Source organism: Drosophila grimshawi, unplaced genomic scaffold (genome assembly GCF_018153295.1).
Source record: "Drosophila grimshawi isolate 15287-2541.00 unplaced genomic scaffold, ASM1815329v1 contig_311, whole genome shotgun sequence".
Taxonomy (NCBI): Eukaryota; Metazoa; Arthropoda; class Insecta; order Diptera; family Drosophilidae; genus Drosophila; species Drosophila grimshawi.
In genome coordinates this window covers 2,654,143-2,666,954 of record NW_025063098.1, presented here as the reverse complement: position 1 = coordinate 2,666,954, position 12,812 = coordinate 2,654,143, and the positions used below count along the sequence as shown (strand labels likewise).

General features: G+C 38.4%; 1 protein-coding gene across 1 annotated transcript in view; it reads right to left on the bottom strand.

Moving 5' to 3' along the window:
* Positions 1-12,812, bottom strand: part of LOC6563737 — a 60,411-nt gene that overhangs the window by 34,886 nt on the left and 12,713 nt on the right. The window contains exons 2-5 of the mRNA XM_001990546.3: positions 2,661-2,784; positions 2,454-2,577; positions 2,276-2,360; positions 1,558-1,668 (exon numbers count right to left, since the gene is read on the bottom strand). Of these exons, the coding sequence (XP_001990582.2) occupies positions 1,558-1,668; positions 2,276-2,360; positions 2,454-2,577; positions 2,661-2,784 (444 nt within the window). The remainder of the gene's footprint in view (positions 1-1,557; positions 1,669-2,275; positions 2,361-2,453; positions 2,578-2,660; positions 2,785-12,812) is intronic.

The window sequence follows — 12,812 nt, the reverse complement described above, 5'->3', positions numbered from 1 at the left end:
ATAATTAAATTAAATTTTTTTTTATTTATGGGGAAAACTATTTATTTATATGATTTTATATGCCAACAAAATATAATTTAAATATAAACATTCGATTAAGCATTTTTATGATAGTTAAACAATTAAGAATTAAATAATTATATTTAAAAAATCATCATTTGCTGTTTATTTTTGTTTCTGTTTCTATTTTTTTGAGGCTAACAATAGAAATGACTTTTGTTTAGCTGTCAACAGGCTTGACCAACGACTTGCCACTCACTCTTGAACAAGTTTTAAGCATAATGCATCCCAAGGCCAACCTTTCGACCCTTGCGTCCTGTCAGCAACTTGTTCGGCGCACAGACATATAAATATGTACAATCGTCCTTTTATATGGTGGTACACTTAGCAAGAATTCTAGGCCCCGTTTAATTGGCACATACTATTGTTTCAGTGCTTTTGTTTTTTTTTTTTTTTTGACTGTGTGGTTGCGGCAGTCAACCCGTTAAGTTAAAGCCGCCCAGTCAACTATGAAACTGGGCAGTTGCCAGTTACTAGTTACCAGTTTTGGAGTGCAGTTGTTTTTTTCGCTGGTGATTTATTTTATGTCAACGTTGACATGTCAAACCATTCAAAGTGGTTTCGCTTCCGTTTTGGCTAGAGAGTTTCCACAGTTTCGTTTGCTCGCAGTCCGCAGCGATAAAGCACGCGATTTCTGTTGCTTGTGCTTCTTATTGCTGTTGTTCATATTGTTGTTGTTGTTGTGGTTGTTGTTGTTGTTGTTAGTAGTGTTGAGTGTGACATACTTACTGTAAGTGTAAGCCATTGTTGTTGGCTCCGGCTTGAAACACAGGGCCGTAGTGCCACACAATGCACAGAGTGTAGTTTTCTTTCACACTGGCGGCTTTTTTTTCGTTTTGGCTTTCATTATCAACAATTGACTTAAGTGTTATGTGTGTTTGTGTATGTGTGTGTGAGTGTAAGTAACTGTTGTCAGCTTGTCGCCCATGGTTTCGATGCTGACAAATGCCTGTTGACTGCCGCCAACTTCCTGCCCCCTTTTTATTTGCTTAACAATTGTTTGGCTATGCTGAAAGGCAGCTTTTTTATTCTTTGCATTTCGTTTGCACTGTGTCACCGCCCCACTCCATCTCCATCTCCACCTTCCTTCCCGGCAACTCGGTAATTTTAATCCTTTTGTGTACGACGTATATTTGAGAAATTGACTTTGGCGATCTCTTTGCCATTTGGCATTCGCTTTCAATTGGCTTTTTGTTCCTTGACTTTTGTTGTCGTTCCTTACAATTCAACGTTATTTACCTTATTTATTATTTGTTGAATATGCCGCTACCCATTGTTTGTTTGCATACAAAGACCACCCCGCTCGCTATTGCCAACCCCATCGGACAATCAACGAATTGTTTTTCATTTCTCAGCACGATTTTAATTTCTGATAAGTTTTCGTGCACGAAAATTTATGTTTTAACGATGCTTGTAAACTTTAATTGCATTTCATAAAACCCCAGGTCCGGACAAAAGTTCGATTTGTTTCTCAAATATGCAAATGCGATTACTCACCGCCATAGACAACACAGGTGACTTCCAGACTACCGCCCTCCTCGTAGGGACCCGCACGGGAATCGATGCGCAGTCGGCGCTCATTGTAAATGTTCGGCTGCTGTGGGGGCACTATAAAGGGATGTGAAGGGTGTTGTGGATTAGTTATATGTCAATTAAAAGTCAATTAGGATCTGGTCAATGTCCCAATCTGACATTTTTAAACATTCGCTAGCCACAAATCAAAAATAATTTGTGCATTTAACAATATCAAAGGGAATGAACTTACACTGTTATATATTATATTACACTATGCATAGTAAATATTCACAAATGTATATTTGTATTTTAATATGTACATATATGCGGTTAACCAAAAAATCATATTAGCTAATTTATGTGTTTAAAAATAGTCATCATTAAATGTTCATGCCTTTTTGATTTTGCTACATTTTGACGTGTAATAGAATAAATATTTATATTTAAAATAATATATACTATTAAGAGTTCTCTGAACTTGGAGAACTGCAATTTATTATATTAAAATGTTATTAAGTTCAATATTATGTAGCGTTAAATCAATAAAAACATGAACCTGCAAAACATCATACTAAGTTTAGAGAATTGAGTGATTCTAAATATACTAAATATATATTTACTTTAACCTATTTTAGGCCACTTTTAAATATACTTTCACTGTAAATAGCGATAAAAAATAAATCAATATTTGTATACGCACCAACAACTTCTAAATTGACATTGCTGTTTCTGGTCTGCGATAGCTTAAAATCCACACGACAGCGAAAGTTTCCCGCATCCTTTTCCTGTGTTGTTGGGGTACAAAAATTCAATTATGGAATGTTGTATTGTTGACACTTTAGCTTTAGCTTGGGCCATGGCTATTTGGGGTTGCTTACCTTAACCGGATTTATAATCAATTCCGCTGGCTCCTTGTGAGTGCGGAAGACAGCCCGATCCTCGAGTACCTCCTCATCCCGCCAATGGGAGGGCGTGCCCGCGTGGGCGCCACGTGTGTCATAGCTGTCAAGTGTGTAGAAGTACATGAGATGGCAACCACAACAAGAAGCTCAACTTCAGTTTGAATTAAAGCTCGGTGAACTTACCTATAGATTGGCAAATTGTTTTTATACCAAACGACTAGCAGCACTTTGTCATCGGGCAAACTGGAGCCCACATCGCATTTGATTTGTGCCGAGTTATTTACAAGCACGCGCAAAATTTCACCATCTGTAAAGGCAACAGAAAAACAAATTGATGTTTTTAATTTGCATCGATTATTTCTCAATATGTTTTAAAATCATACGACAAATTTTAAAACCTTAAAAATAGTTTTAATTTATTTGGGTTTGTGACAGATGTTATGTCATTTTGTTGACCATGTCCTGTATCCATTTCTAAACTGCACCATAATGCGCGCAAAGTAAACAAAATGACAATTGTGGTCTTCCCTAGTTTAATGCGCTTAATGCAGCCACACCATTTGGCAAAGCTTTAAAATATCGATCAAATAACCAGGGACTGACCAACACAAAAAGAGAGAAAAATAATGAAAAAAAAAAATATAAAAACAAAACACACAGCAACAAAATCACAACATCTACAGCGCCGACCACATTATGCGCCAATGTGCCGCAAAAACCCGGCCAAAGCCGCCACACGTGAGGGAAGCTGGATGAGGTGATTACCCAGCCGCATGCGGATTACAAAATGGCTGCCATTTTCATTTTTTTTTTCCACAAGCTGTGTTAGTGTTAGTGTGTGTGTGTGTGTGTGTGTGTTTGTATGCGGTAAAAATGCAATGCGTATAACATGTAGAAAAAACCAGTCAAGGGGCCAGCAACCACAACCAGAACTACAGCAGCAACGAGAACAACTGCGTACTACGAGTAGGGAATAGAATGTTGCAAACTACGTGAAAGCGCCTTGGGCCAGGCTTTTGTTTCTAATTTTGCACTTGTGTGCGCAATAACATCGCAAAGGCCTACGCATACATCCACACTCTCCCACACCCACAGACCCACAGACCCACACAGCCACACTCGCACACCCACACCCGCACACACATAGACAAGCACTTATAGTAGTCGCAGTAATGCCCGGCAGGCGCTCCGTCACTTTGTCCACAATCAAACAGACGACCACATGATAAATAATCGATAAATTATGTGGACACATGTTTAATCTAGCATGAAATGGAATCATTTCCCTTCAATTTGTTGTTAGCCAACCAAGCAGCCGAGGAACAAGAACAACATTGGCAACCAAGCGCACAACAGATGTGCATTAGGCGGCTTCGCTGAGAGGAAGCGAGAGAGGGAGAGAGAGAGAGAGAGGGAGAGAGTGAGAGGGAGATGGATATCTATTTAAATACAAATAATGAACAGATTATAAATGCCAGCGAATATGTTGTCTGCTTTGTAGGCAGCATAAATCTACGTGTGTGATGGCAAACGGAATTATCGCGTATATGCCATGTTTAACGCAGTTGAACACACACTTCACACACACACACACACACACACACACACACACACACACACACACACACACACATACCGAAGCATAGAGCCGCCAACAAAAATCAACAACAAGTTGAACAGCAACAAGAGCAGACAGCTTGTGGCCCACTGACCACACATACCCATTACATTTGACCCCCCCATCACCTTCGCCCACCTACCACCCACATAATGATAGATTTATCATTTGCTTAATTGCATGGCTTGCAACACGGCAATGGTAGATTTAAGGCGGTTGCTACTGCAGACATCCAAATTTGTTAATTATTAATATTAATATTTTATTTAATTAGCAGACAGTAAGCAAAATGAACCCAGAGATATCACCTAAATTACACACACATGCACACACACTCATAAATGGAATTACGACGAGCGTAACTAATTTATTAAACACATAACGGAGCATATCTTAACGGATTTTCTCACATAATGTAATGTTATTGCATTCAGCAAAACACCTCAATGAATTCTTGAGCAGAACTTATAATTGGTTAATTAGTTAATTAAAAAAAGATTTACATTTAACAGGATAGATTTAAAAGCTGAACAAAAACAGAATAAAATTCAACTGTGGTTTTACATTTTGTAATTCGATCTATGCTACAGAAAAAAACGAATTATCCAAATCCAAGAACAATTAATTACATCTCTATATTTGAACTGTAAGTTACTCTCTAATCACTTGCTTATAAATGTTAATTAATAGTCCAATCTACGCTGCGCAGCATTACTTGCCGCCAGTCTATCTTAAACTAAGTCTTCACATTGCTCAGACCTAACTTTTGTGCCAGCTAACTTGAAAGTGCCACTAATTACAATTATCTCTCAGCTTATATATCAATCTGAATCTCTCTTTCTCTCTCTCTCTCTGTCTCTCTCTCTCTCTCTCTCTCTCTCTCTCGCTTTATCTGTTTTTATGTGTCTGTCTATCGTTGTTGCTTTGGTTTTATCTTCATGCTTTGCAAGGGGATACAACAATGAAAATGACAACGACAATAGCTACAAGTAGTGGCTGTCAGTTACAAAGAACCACTTGCTCCTTTTATTGTTGTTGTTGGTGTGAGTGTTGTTGTACTTTGCCATTATATTTGTGCACTATTGTTGTTATTGGATGCTTTAATGTAACTGAACATTTTCTAATTGACACTTGTCACTGGGAAAAAAAACATTTTCAGAACTTCATTTTGACGCATTTACACACACATTTATTTCAATTTCCCTAACAACAAAAGCAGCATCAGCAGCACAAACAACAATAATAACAACAACAATACCAAAGACGTATACAAATACAAACAGAATAAAGTTGTAGCACAATGCCGGTTCCCTGACAATGCTACACGAAACGTAGCTTGGAATTTATTGCAGTGGCTCCACGCGGAGCACAATAGAGCAAAAGCGGGTGGTGTTGTGGTGCTGCTGTGAGAGATAGAAGAAGAGAGAGGCAACAATAGCAGCGACTGGCAGTCAGGTAAGCAATCTGGCCTTGGCCACATACTCATTCGTCCACCTGCTCATCCTCGACCTCGGCAATCCTCAGTTCCCAGTCCCTGCTGAATAAGCGATGCAACTAAATACAAAAACCACGTGACAATGTTTTCAGAGCAGCAGCAGCAGCATAGTGAAGGGGTCTGTACCTCAAATGGTATTTGTTAGTGGAAAGAAAAAAAGAGAACCACAGCCTTGTCTATCGAGTGTCGCTTGCACAGCTGCAGGCAAGCAGCATGCACTGAGCAGCAACTTTGTGTCGCATTTGCCACATGGCAGAAATAAAAACCACATTGGTTGCATCAAGCTGTGTAAATGTGCTCGGCGGAAATAGCAATAGCTCTGGCACTAGCTGCAAAAAGAAAAAAAGAAAAAAGGAAAAAGGAAAGAGAAAAACCAGCTAATATTCGATAACTAGGCGAATGTGAGATAAGTTGGCTTTGCACAAAATCAAACTGATTTAAGAGAGTAAAGCAGCTCAGTCCTTGAAATAAGGCAATGCTAATTTCATTGATGGTAGCACTTTAGATTAAAGTGGAACTGAATTCTACTTATGCAAGCACAGTTATTGCTAATATCAATTGTGTATGAAAATGTATTGTGATTAAGCTAATATTTTGGTTTGCTTTCAATAAAATTACACATAATAGCCTTTTTTTAACTTATATAATTGTTTGCAATTGTTATCCAAAACTATCGCAATACTTTCGTAGGCTCTTATCTGAAAGAAGCTTGCTAGTATTATGTTGATAAAAGCTTAAACCCAGTATGTCTACGTTTTGTAAGAAGATAGCAAATATTCTTAGCTAAAATAACAAGTCTATACTGTATTTGTAATTTAATGCTTGAATTTATTTACTAGTCGAACATTTGGACATTTGCTGCAGCATTATCTGAAAGTGGAGCACTCTGCCTGTCAACAGCAAGCAAGTGACAGTCCATAGGGTTCTGGCACTGACAGCAGCTGCCGCAGCAGCCAACCAGAGGCTGCATTAAAATGATAACGTCAAAACTTGCGTATTAGAAGTTTAGCAAAGATAAAAAACTTTTGCAGTTGGCCAACAACAAGTGGAATGCAGCTCAACAAGCAAATCAGGATAAAAGCAAAAATATTAATTCTATAAATAAGTTGGAAATATTGATATGAGCTGCAGTTTGTGCAAGTCTGAGGGTCGCCTAGATTTCAAAGAAAAATCAATTGAGCTACCTGTGCAGCGACACATGGAAAACCAAGAGCTCAGGGTCCTGGCGACCGCAAACACCAGAAACGCACACACCCACACAGATTCACGGATCGATGCAGCCACGTGCCATGTTGAATAAAATTCTTTTGATACCTCACGGACATCGTTAACTCAAATTGTTGTTGAGTTAACAAGAGTTGTTCTAATGCCAAATGACGGACAGGAAGCTTCAACAAATCAGAAAAAGATAGAAAGAGAGAGAGAGAGAGGGAGAGAGAGGGATAGAAGCCATGTACAAATGAAGCTTGAAAGCTGCTAACTAGCCCGCATTTCGGCAAATGGAAATAAAAGTTGGCTTGAATTGTTTTACTGCAGCAACTCCGGCAATAACAGAGTCTGCACAGTCTCTCAAGTCTGATAAGCTGGTGCATAAATCACAATTTGGTTAGCGCTGTAAAGTATGCTACGATCGCGACACGTTTGCCAAGTTGCGGGCCAAATTGTTGGCCAAGTTTATTAAACGTCTCGCGACTTTGGCAATAATTTCGATTTTGGGCATGCAATAAATTTGCTTTAATGTGCAATTTATGGGACACCATTTAATTAGTTTCAGTTGCTCAGGCCTCGTTCCAAATTGATGTTGACAGAGATTATTGGCTGGGCACGTAATGCCCGTGTAGCTGTCGTTTCATCCTTCTCCGTTTCTCTCTCTCTCTCTCTCTCTCTCTCTCTCTCTCTCTCTCTCTCTCTCTGCCCACCAGGGTCTGCCCTTTGAGTACGCTTTGTTAATGGCACAAAGTTGCCGCCGGCATCTACTTTATTTGTACGTGTCACAGGGTCAGCTGCATCCCGGCCATAACTTCCGCTTTACGCCCATTGACCTCGTCAACATTTATCTAACGGCTAAATGCCCCACATGTGTTTCCATATACTGTCTAAAAGTTTTCTGGTTTTTTCTTTGTTTCGACAAAGCGAAGTTATTGGTGTTTTGTAGTTCTGGTTGTTGGCCAGACATTTGTTGTCTTTGTGTTAGTTATGATAATTGCCGTGTTTATTGCGATTGCTGAAAAGCCTTTAGCAAGATTAACTGCCGGAAAATTGTTATGCACAGCCACAAGTGACACTTTTGGCTAATGCCAATTGGCATCGATTGTCTTCGCTTATTGCCGATCGAAATTTGTGGCCAAGCCAAATTTTGTGGTGCGCTAATAATTCAATAGGCAACTGATATACTAGCTAACCACAGCAAAGTGACAGTCGGCCCAATATTCAATCGATATAATTTACATTATTTAAATGAAAAATCGTGCACATTCGAATGGGCGGATTTCAGCCCTCAGACCGTCTGTGGTAAATGGTTCAATATATATTTTTCTTTTTACTTGACTCATAAAGTATTTACAAAAAATGAGACAGTGTAACGAACTTTGAATAAACTACGGAATGAGCAGAACAAAATTATTACAAAGTAAATTCTTACAAACTATAAACAAATAAATAAATTGTAGTCAAGTATAACTTTTAATTAACTAATTTTCTTGCTATACTTAATTATATTTCAAGCCTGTCAGAATCAGTAAATATTTATGAGAACTTTTAACAACTTTAAAACAAAATTTGTAATTGTGCTTTATTGTTTTAGAATGAGTCAAGTTAGTATCCAATAAATGTGTGATATATAAACAAAATATTACAATTTTAAAAATTTTAATTAAAACTACTCAATAATATGTTGACTTAAATATGTTTTATTGTCAGAATTACGAGGTGGAGGGCGTTGATATCTAGTATATTAAATGACATTCTGTTGGGATGGTTGCAGAGTCGCCTTTCTCAATCTAACTATTTAGTTTTGCATTTTTCAATGAGAAATCGAGAAAATGTATGTGAGAAATAGAAAGGAAACCTTAACATTAGCTTACTTTAAATGCAAATTAAATACTTATGTTACACATTTTATTAGATTCTGTATTTATTTATTTAGATTATTAATTTGTTTATATTTTTAATATGTAATACTTCTTATAATTTGATTAAAGTAATGAATAAGTTTGAATTCGGTTTTCTCATTCAAACCACAAGAAGTACTTCTCAGTCAACAGCCATTACATTTTTGACCCCTTTAATAACTTGTGCATAACTTTTGCATTTTCAAGCACTTGTCCCATCCAAATGTTTCAGAGTGCTATGCAATGCTATAAAAAACTATTACAACATGCAAATTATAATTGCGCTATTAAAAATTGCATATTAAATGCGACACAACAAAAGAAACAACAACGAGGAGTACAGCATGAAGGCATTAGCTAAAACAAGCGATGGAAATGTGTAAGCAGACGCCAAACTGCAACACGAAGCGCATTAGGCAATGCAACAGCAGCACAAACAGCAATAGTTTAAAACATGATTGTACACAGAGCACGCACAAGAAGCAGTCCTCTCTCCCTCTCTCTCTGTGTGTGTGTTGTTATTGTTGGTTTAATGCCAGCAGGCAGTAAAACCTTGGCCCATAAATTATTCATTGATTAGCAACAAATGCTATTAAACATGCACCCAAAGTGCTTTGCCTGCAGCCAACTGCCAACTAGCAACAGGAGACTGGTCTGTGTGTGTGTGCGTGTGTGTGTGTTGTAAGTGTGTGTGCATAAGTGTGTGTCACGCACTTTAAACTGTCATTTGTTTGGCGGCTGCTTTTGAAAATTGCCCAATTGTTGGCCAGTGCTACTGCTTCTGCCCTTTGCCAGCAATAGTCAGTCCAACGGCCTAAAATCGCGCTATAAATTTTCGACGTCTACTGGCATGGCTATCAAAGAGCGCTAAACGGCTTACGTTTTGCGCATATTTTGGCCAAAAACCACCAAAGCCCACGCCCAATGGCCATGTGCGACAATAACAGTTAATGCTGCTGCTGCTGCCATAACCAAGGCCATCGAAAATTCTTCACTCACCTTTGCATTTTGTACTATACACTTCGTAAAATGGATTCAATACCTTTGTCCTCTAAGTAACATTTTCACGAAGTTTTTAATCTATAGAAATATGACTTTAGATGATATTTAAATATTTGTCAAATAGGTCTTGAAAATCAAAGACTAAATATGCTGATGTTATTCTTCTATAATATTAACACTCTATAAAATTAAGTAACGTAGAGTATTTAAAGTACGTTATATTGATGTTTGTTTACTGTAGAGCTGTTCTCAATTTTACTTTACTCTGAATTTTAATTTAAATGTTGTTGGCAGCCTTTTGGATGCTACCAACAAAAAATAAAACACAAAGAAGAAAAAAATGTTGCACGTCAACGGCTTTTAAGCGCTGATTTGGTGAGGAATTTGTTGAGCGAGGGATGTGGGGCGGTTATACAAGTTAAAGGGCTTGATAAAAATCTGAAATCGGGCAGCCAAAGCAAAATATTTTCAATGGCATTTTTTTTTTGTGCTCCGCTGTGTGGGCCACATAGGTAACCCTGAGTTGCGGTTTTTTCCATACACACCGATTTAGGCCAGAGGGCTGGAAAGAGAACATAACTCACACGCACACATAGACACACACACACACACACACACACACACACACACACACAGGACACACACATGAGTAATGCAGCTGGTGCTTTGTGTGCGGCTTTTAATTTGCTTAATTTTGCGCTTAGCCACAGCAGCAGCAGCAGCTGTGTTAGCGGCCACTTCGGCACAACTGCCAGCCATTTCAACAGTATCCCCTTTACAATTTCAATGTGAAAGGCTTTCATCAAGGTCCTCACAGTTGGCTCTTTCTCCACCCATCTCTATTTCTCGCTCTCTCTGTTTCTCCCTAACTCTCTGTATTTCTCTGTGCTGATTGTGGCTAATGTGGCAACAGCTGTTGACCATTTTTAAATGGATTTTTGCGGCTGCACATACGTCTGCCCCTTATTTTTGCACCGCATTGATAAATCGCACTTATTTTAGGAGCTTGAACTTTGGACGCTCCCCCAGCTAACTGTGTCAGCCCCATACACACACCAGCCGACACAAAACAGACTCTTAACAGCAAATTGTAAGGCAGCCTGCAAGCGTCAGGTGGCAGCATGCGAAAGCAACACAAATCTGACAGGCAACGGCTGTGCCAAGAACCTGACCCAGAAGCAACAATGGGGCATGCATCACCTTAAGCCTATAGTTTGTTATGCGCTCGCAACAAAGTCGACTTAAAGTTAACTGCTTCCTGTGGAAACGACTCCCTTACAGTATCGATTTTTATCTTAAATCTTTTCTAATACAAATGCGCTTTAGAGTTCCAGGCTTACTGAAAGTTTTTATAATTGTACATTCTTTAATTTATGCTTCAAAAAGTTTTAATATTTATTTTGCATTTTCTATTTTTTACATTATGCGTGATTGTTGCAATTCAGTATGATATTATATTCTGTAAATAAGAAAAGATATTATCCATATTATCCTTTTTTAATTCCGAATAATATGAATACACTTTTGAAAGTGCAAGTGGCAATTTGTATAAATATATTTTTTTAGAAATCAAAGGAATATTCAATATTTTAAGGGGCTTTTACAATTTGAACATAGAATTCTCGTATTTCTTTGAATGTTCTGCAATTTCTGTTATTTGGCGTACTTGGGATAAATATGAAATTGAATAGCACTGGAAAAGGTCAATATGAGTACACCATAAGCATTTATCACCGCATGACCGCTGGCTAAATTGCTTCAAAGGGATTGGTTCACTTTGCATGCACAAGTACGGGCAGCAGAGTGCCATAACCATAACCGTATCGTATTTTGACGTAATCGCACACACACACAAAGGCACATACTGCAGACACTAACACACATACACATCCACATACATATACAGTCTTTATGTATGCCCTTGGCAATCTGTGGCAGCATCCAGCACTGAGCCCAAAATTGATTTCATTAATATTTCAAAAGGATTGCGTCACGCACATGCATATGTATATCCGAACGGATGGTTGTTGGCGATGAAGAAGGGAAGCGGAGAGGTGGCGAAGCTATTGCCGAATTGGCAGCTTGTTCGCGGTGTCTACGTATCAATTAAGTTGCCTAACACTTTGTTGTGGTTGTAACACGCATAAAAAGCATGCGATGCGCAACACTTGATTAACAATTTTTAAAAATCAAAATAGAAAAAATATTACGCATTCGCTTTGTGGTACAGCCGTATGGGAAATTCCCGTCAGGTTGGCCATTTATATTGACAATTTTACGCGTTGTTTATTGTTATTACAAGGATGCCAAAAAGTGTATATAGATATTTTTGGGTTTCTACAAATTTGCCAAAATTGGTTTAGTTATTCGCTTAATCACATTCTGCGGTTGGCCAAAATAACAATTTAAATGACTGCAGCTTCAAGCTGGCACAAGAGCGGGAGAGCATAGCGAGCATTAGACAAAAATTTTCGCTGACCTTGCAGAGGCACTCAGACAGATATCCAGAGACAGTCCAAATTTGCTAACGCTGCAAATATAAGCCCGAAAACTTATGCATAGAAAGAAGACAAGTTCAACGTTCCAAAAGGACACGACCAGACAGCAAATGCCAAGAAAATGCCGGCATGTGAATAAGTAAATGTGTATGTTTGTGTGTGTGTGTGAGTGTGTGTGTGTGTGTGTGTTGCCTTGTGTTTGACTTTCAGCTTGAAGCTAAATTGTTATCAGCTCGTATTTTAATAATGGCCAGCTTAAAGTGTAGGACAAGAAAAATGTTTACCAACAAAGAAGCTGACAACAAAAGATGCCGAAGCAGAATGTGGGAAAATCATTAAAAATTCTACAGATAAAGATGAGACGGGCTACACCATACACATGCCGAGTATTTAGCTTAGGTCACATGAATATGTCTACACATACAGAAGCGGAAAAACGAAGTCGACCCTGACAGGACAGGATAAGACAGCCAACTTCTGGCTAAGATATATGGCATTCAGTTAGCACAGTGCAGGTAGTTTTTAAAAAGCATAAACTAATACTTTTAGTCAAGATAGGAGGCAATGAATGGGAATGTGAGAGGCGCAGGCAACTTGAAATATGCAAGCCAG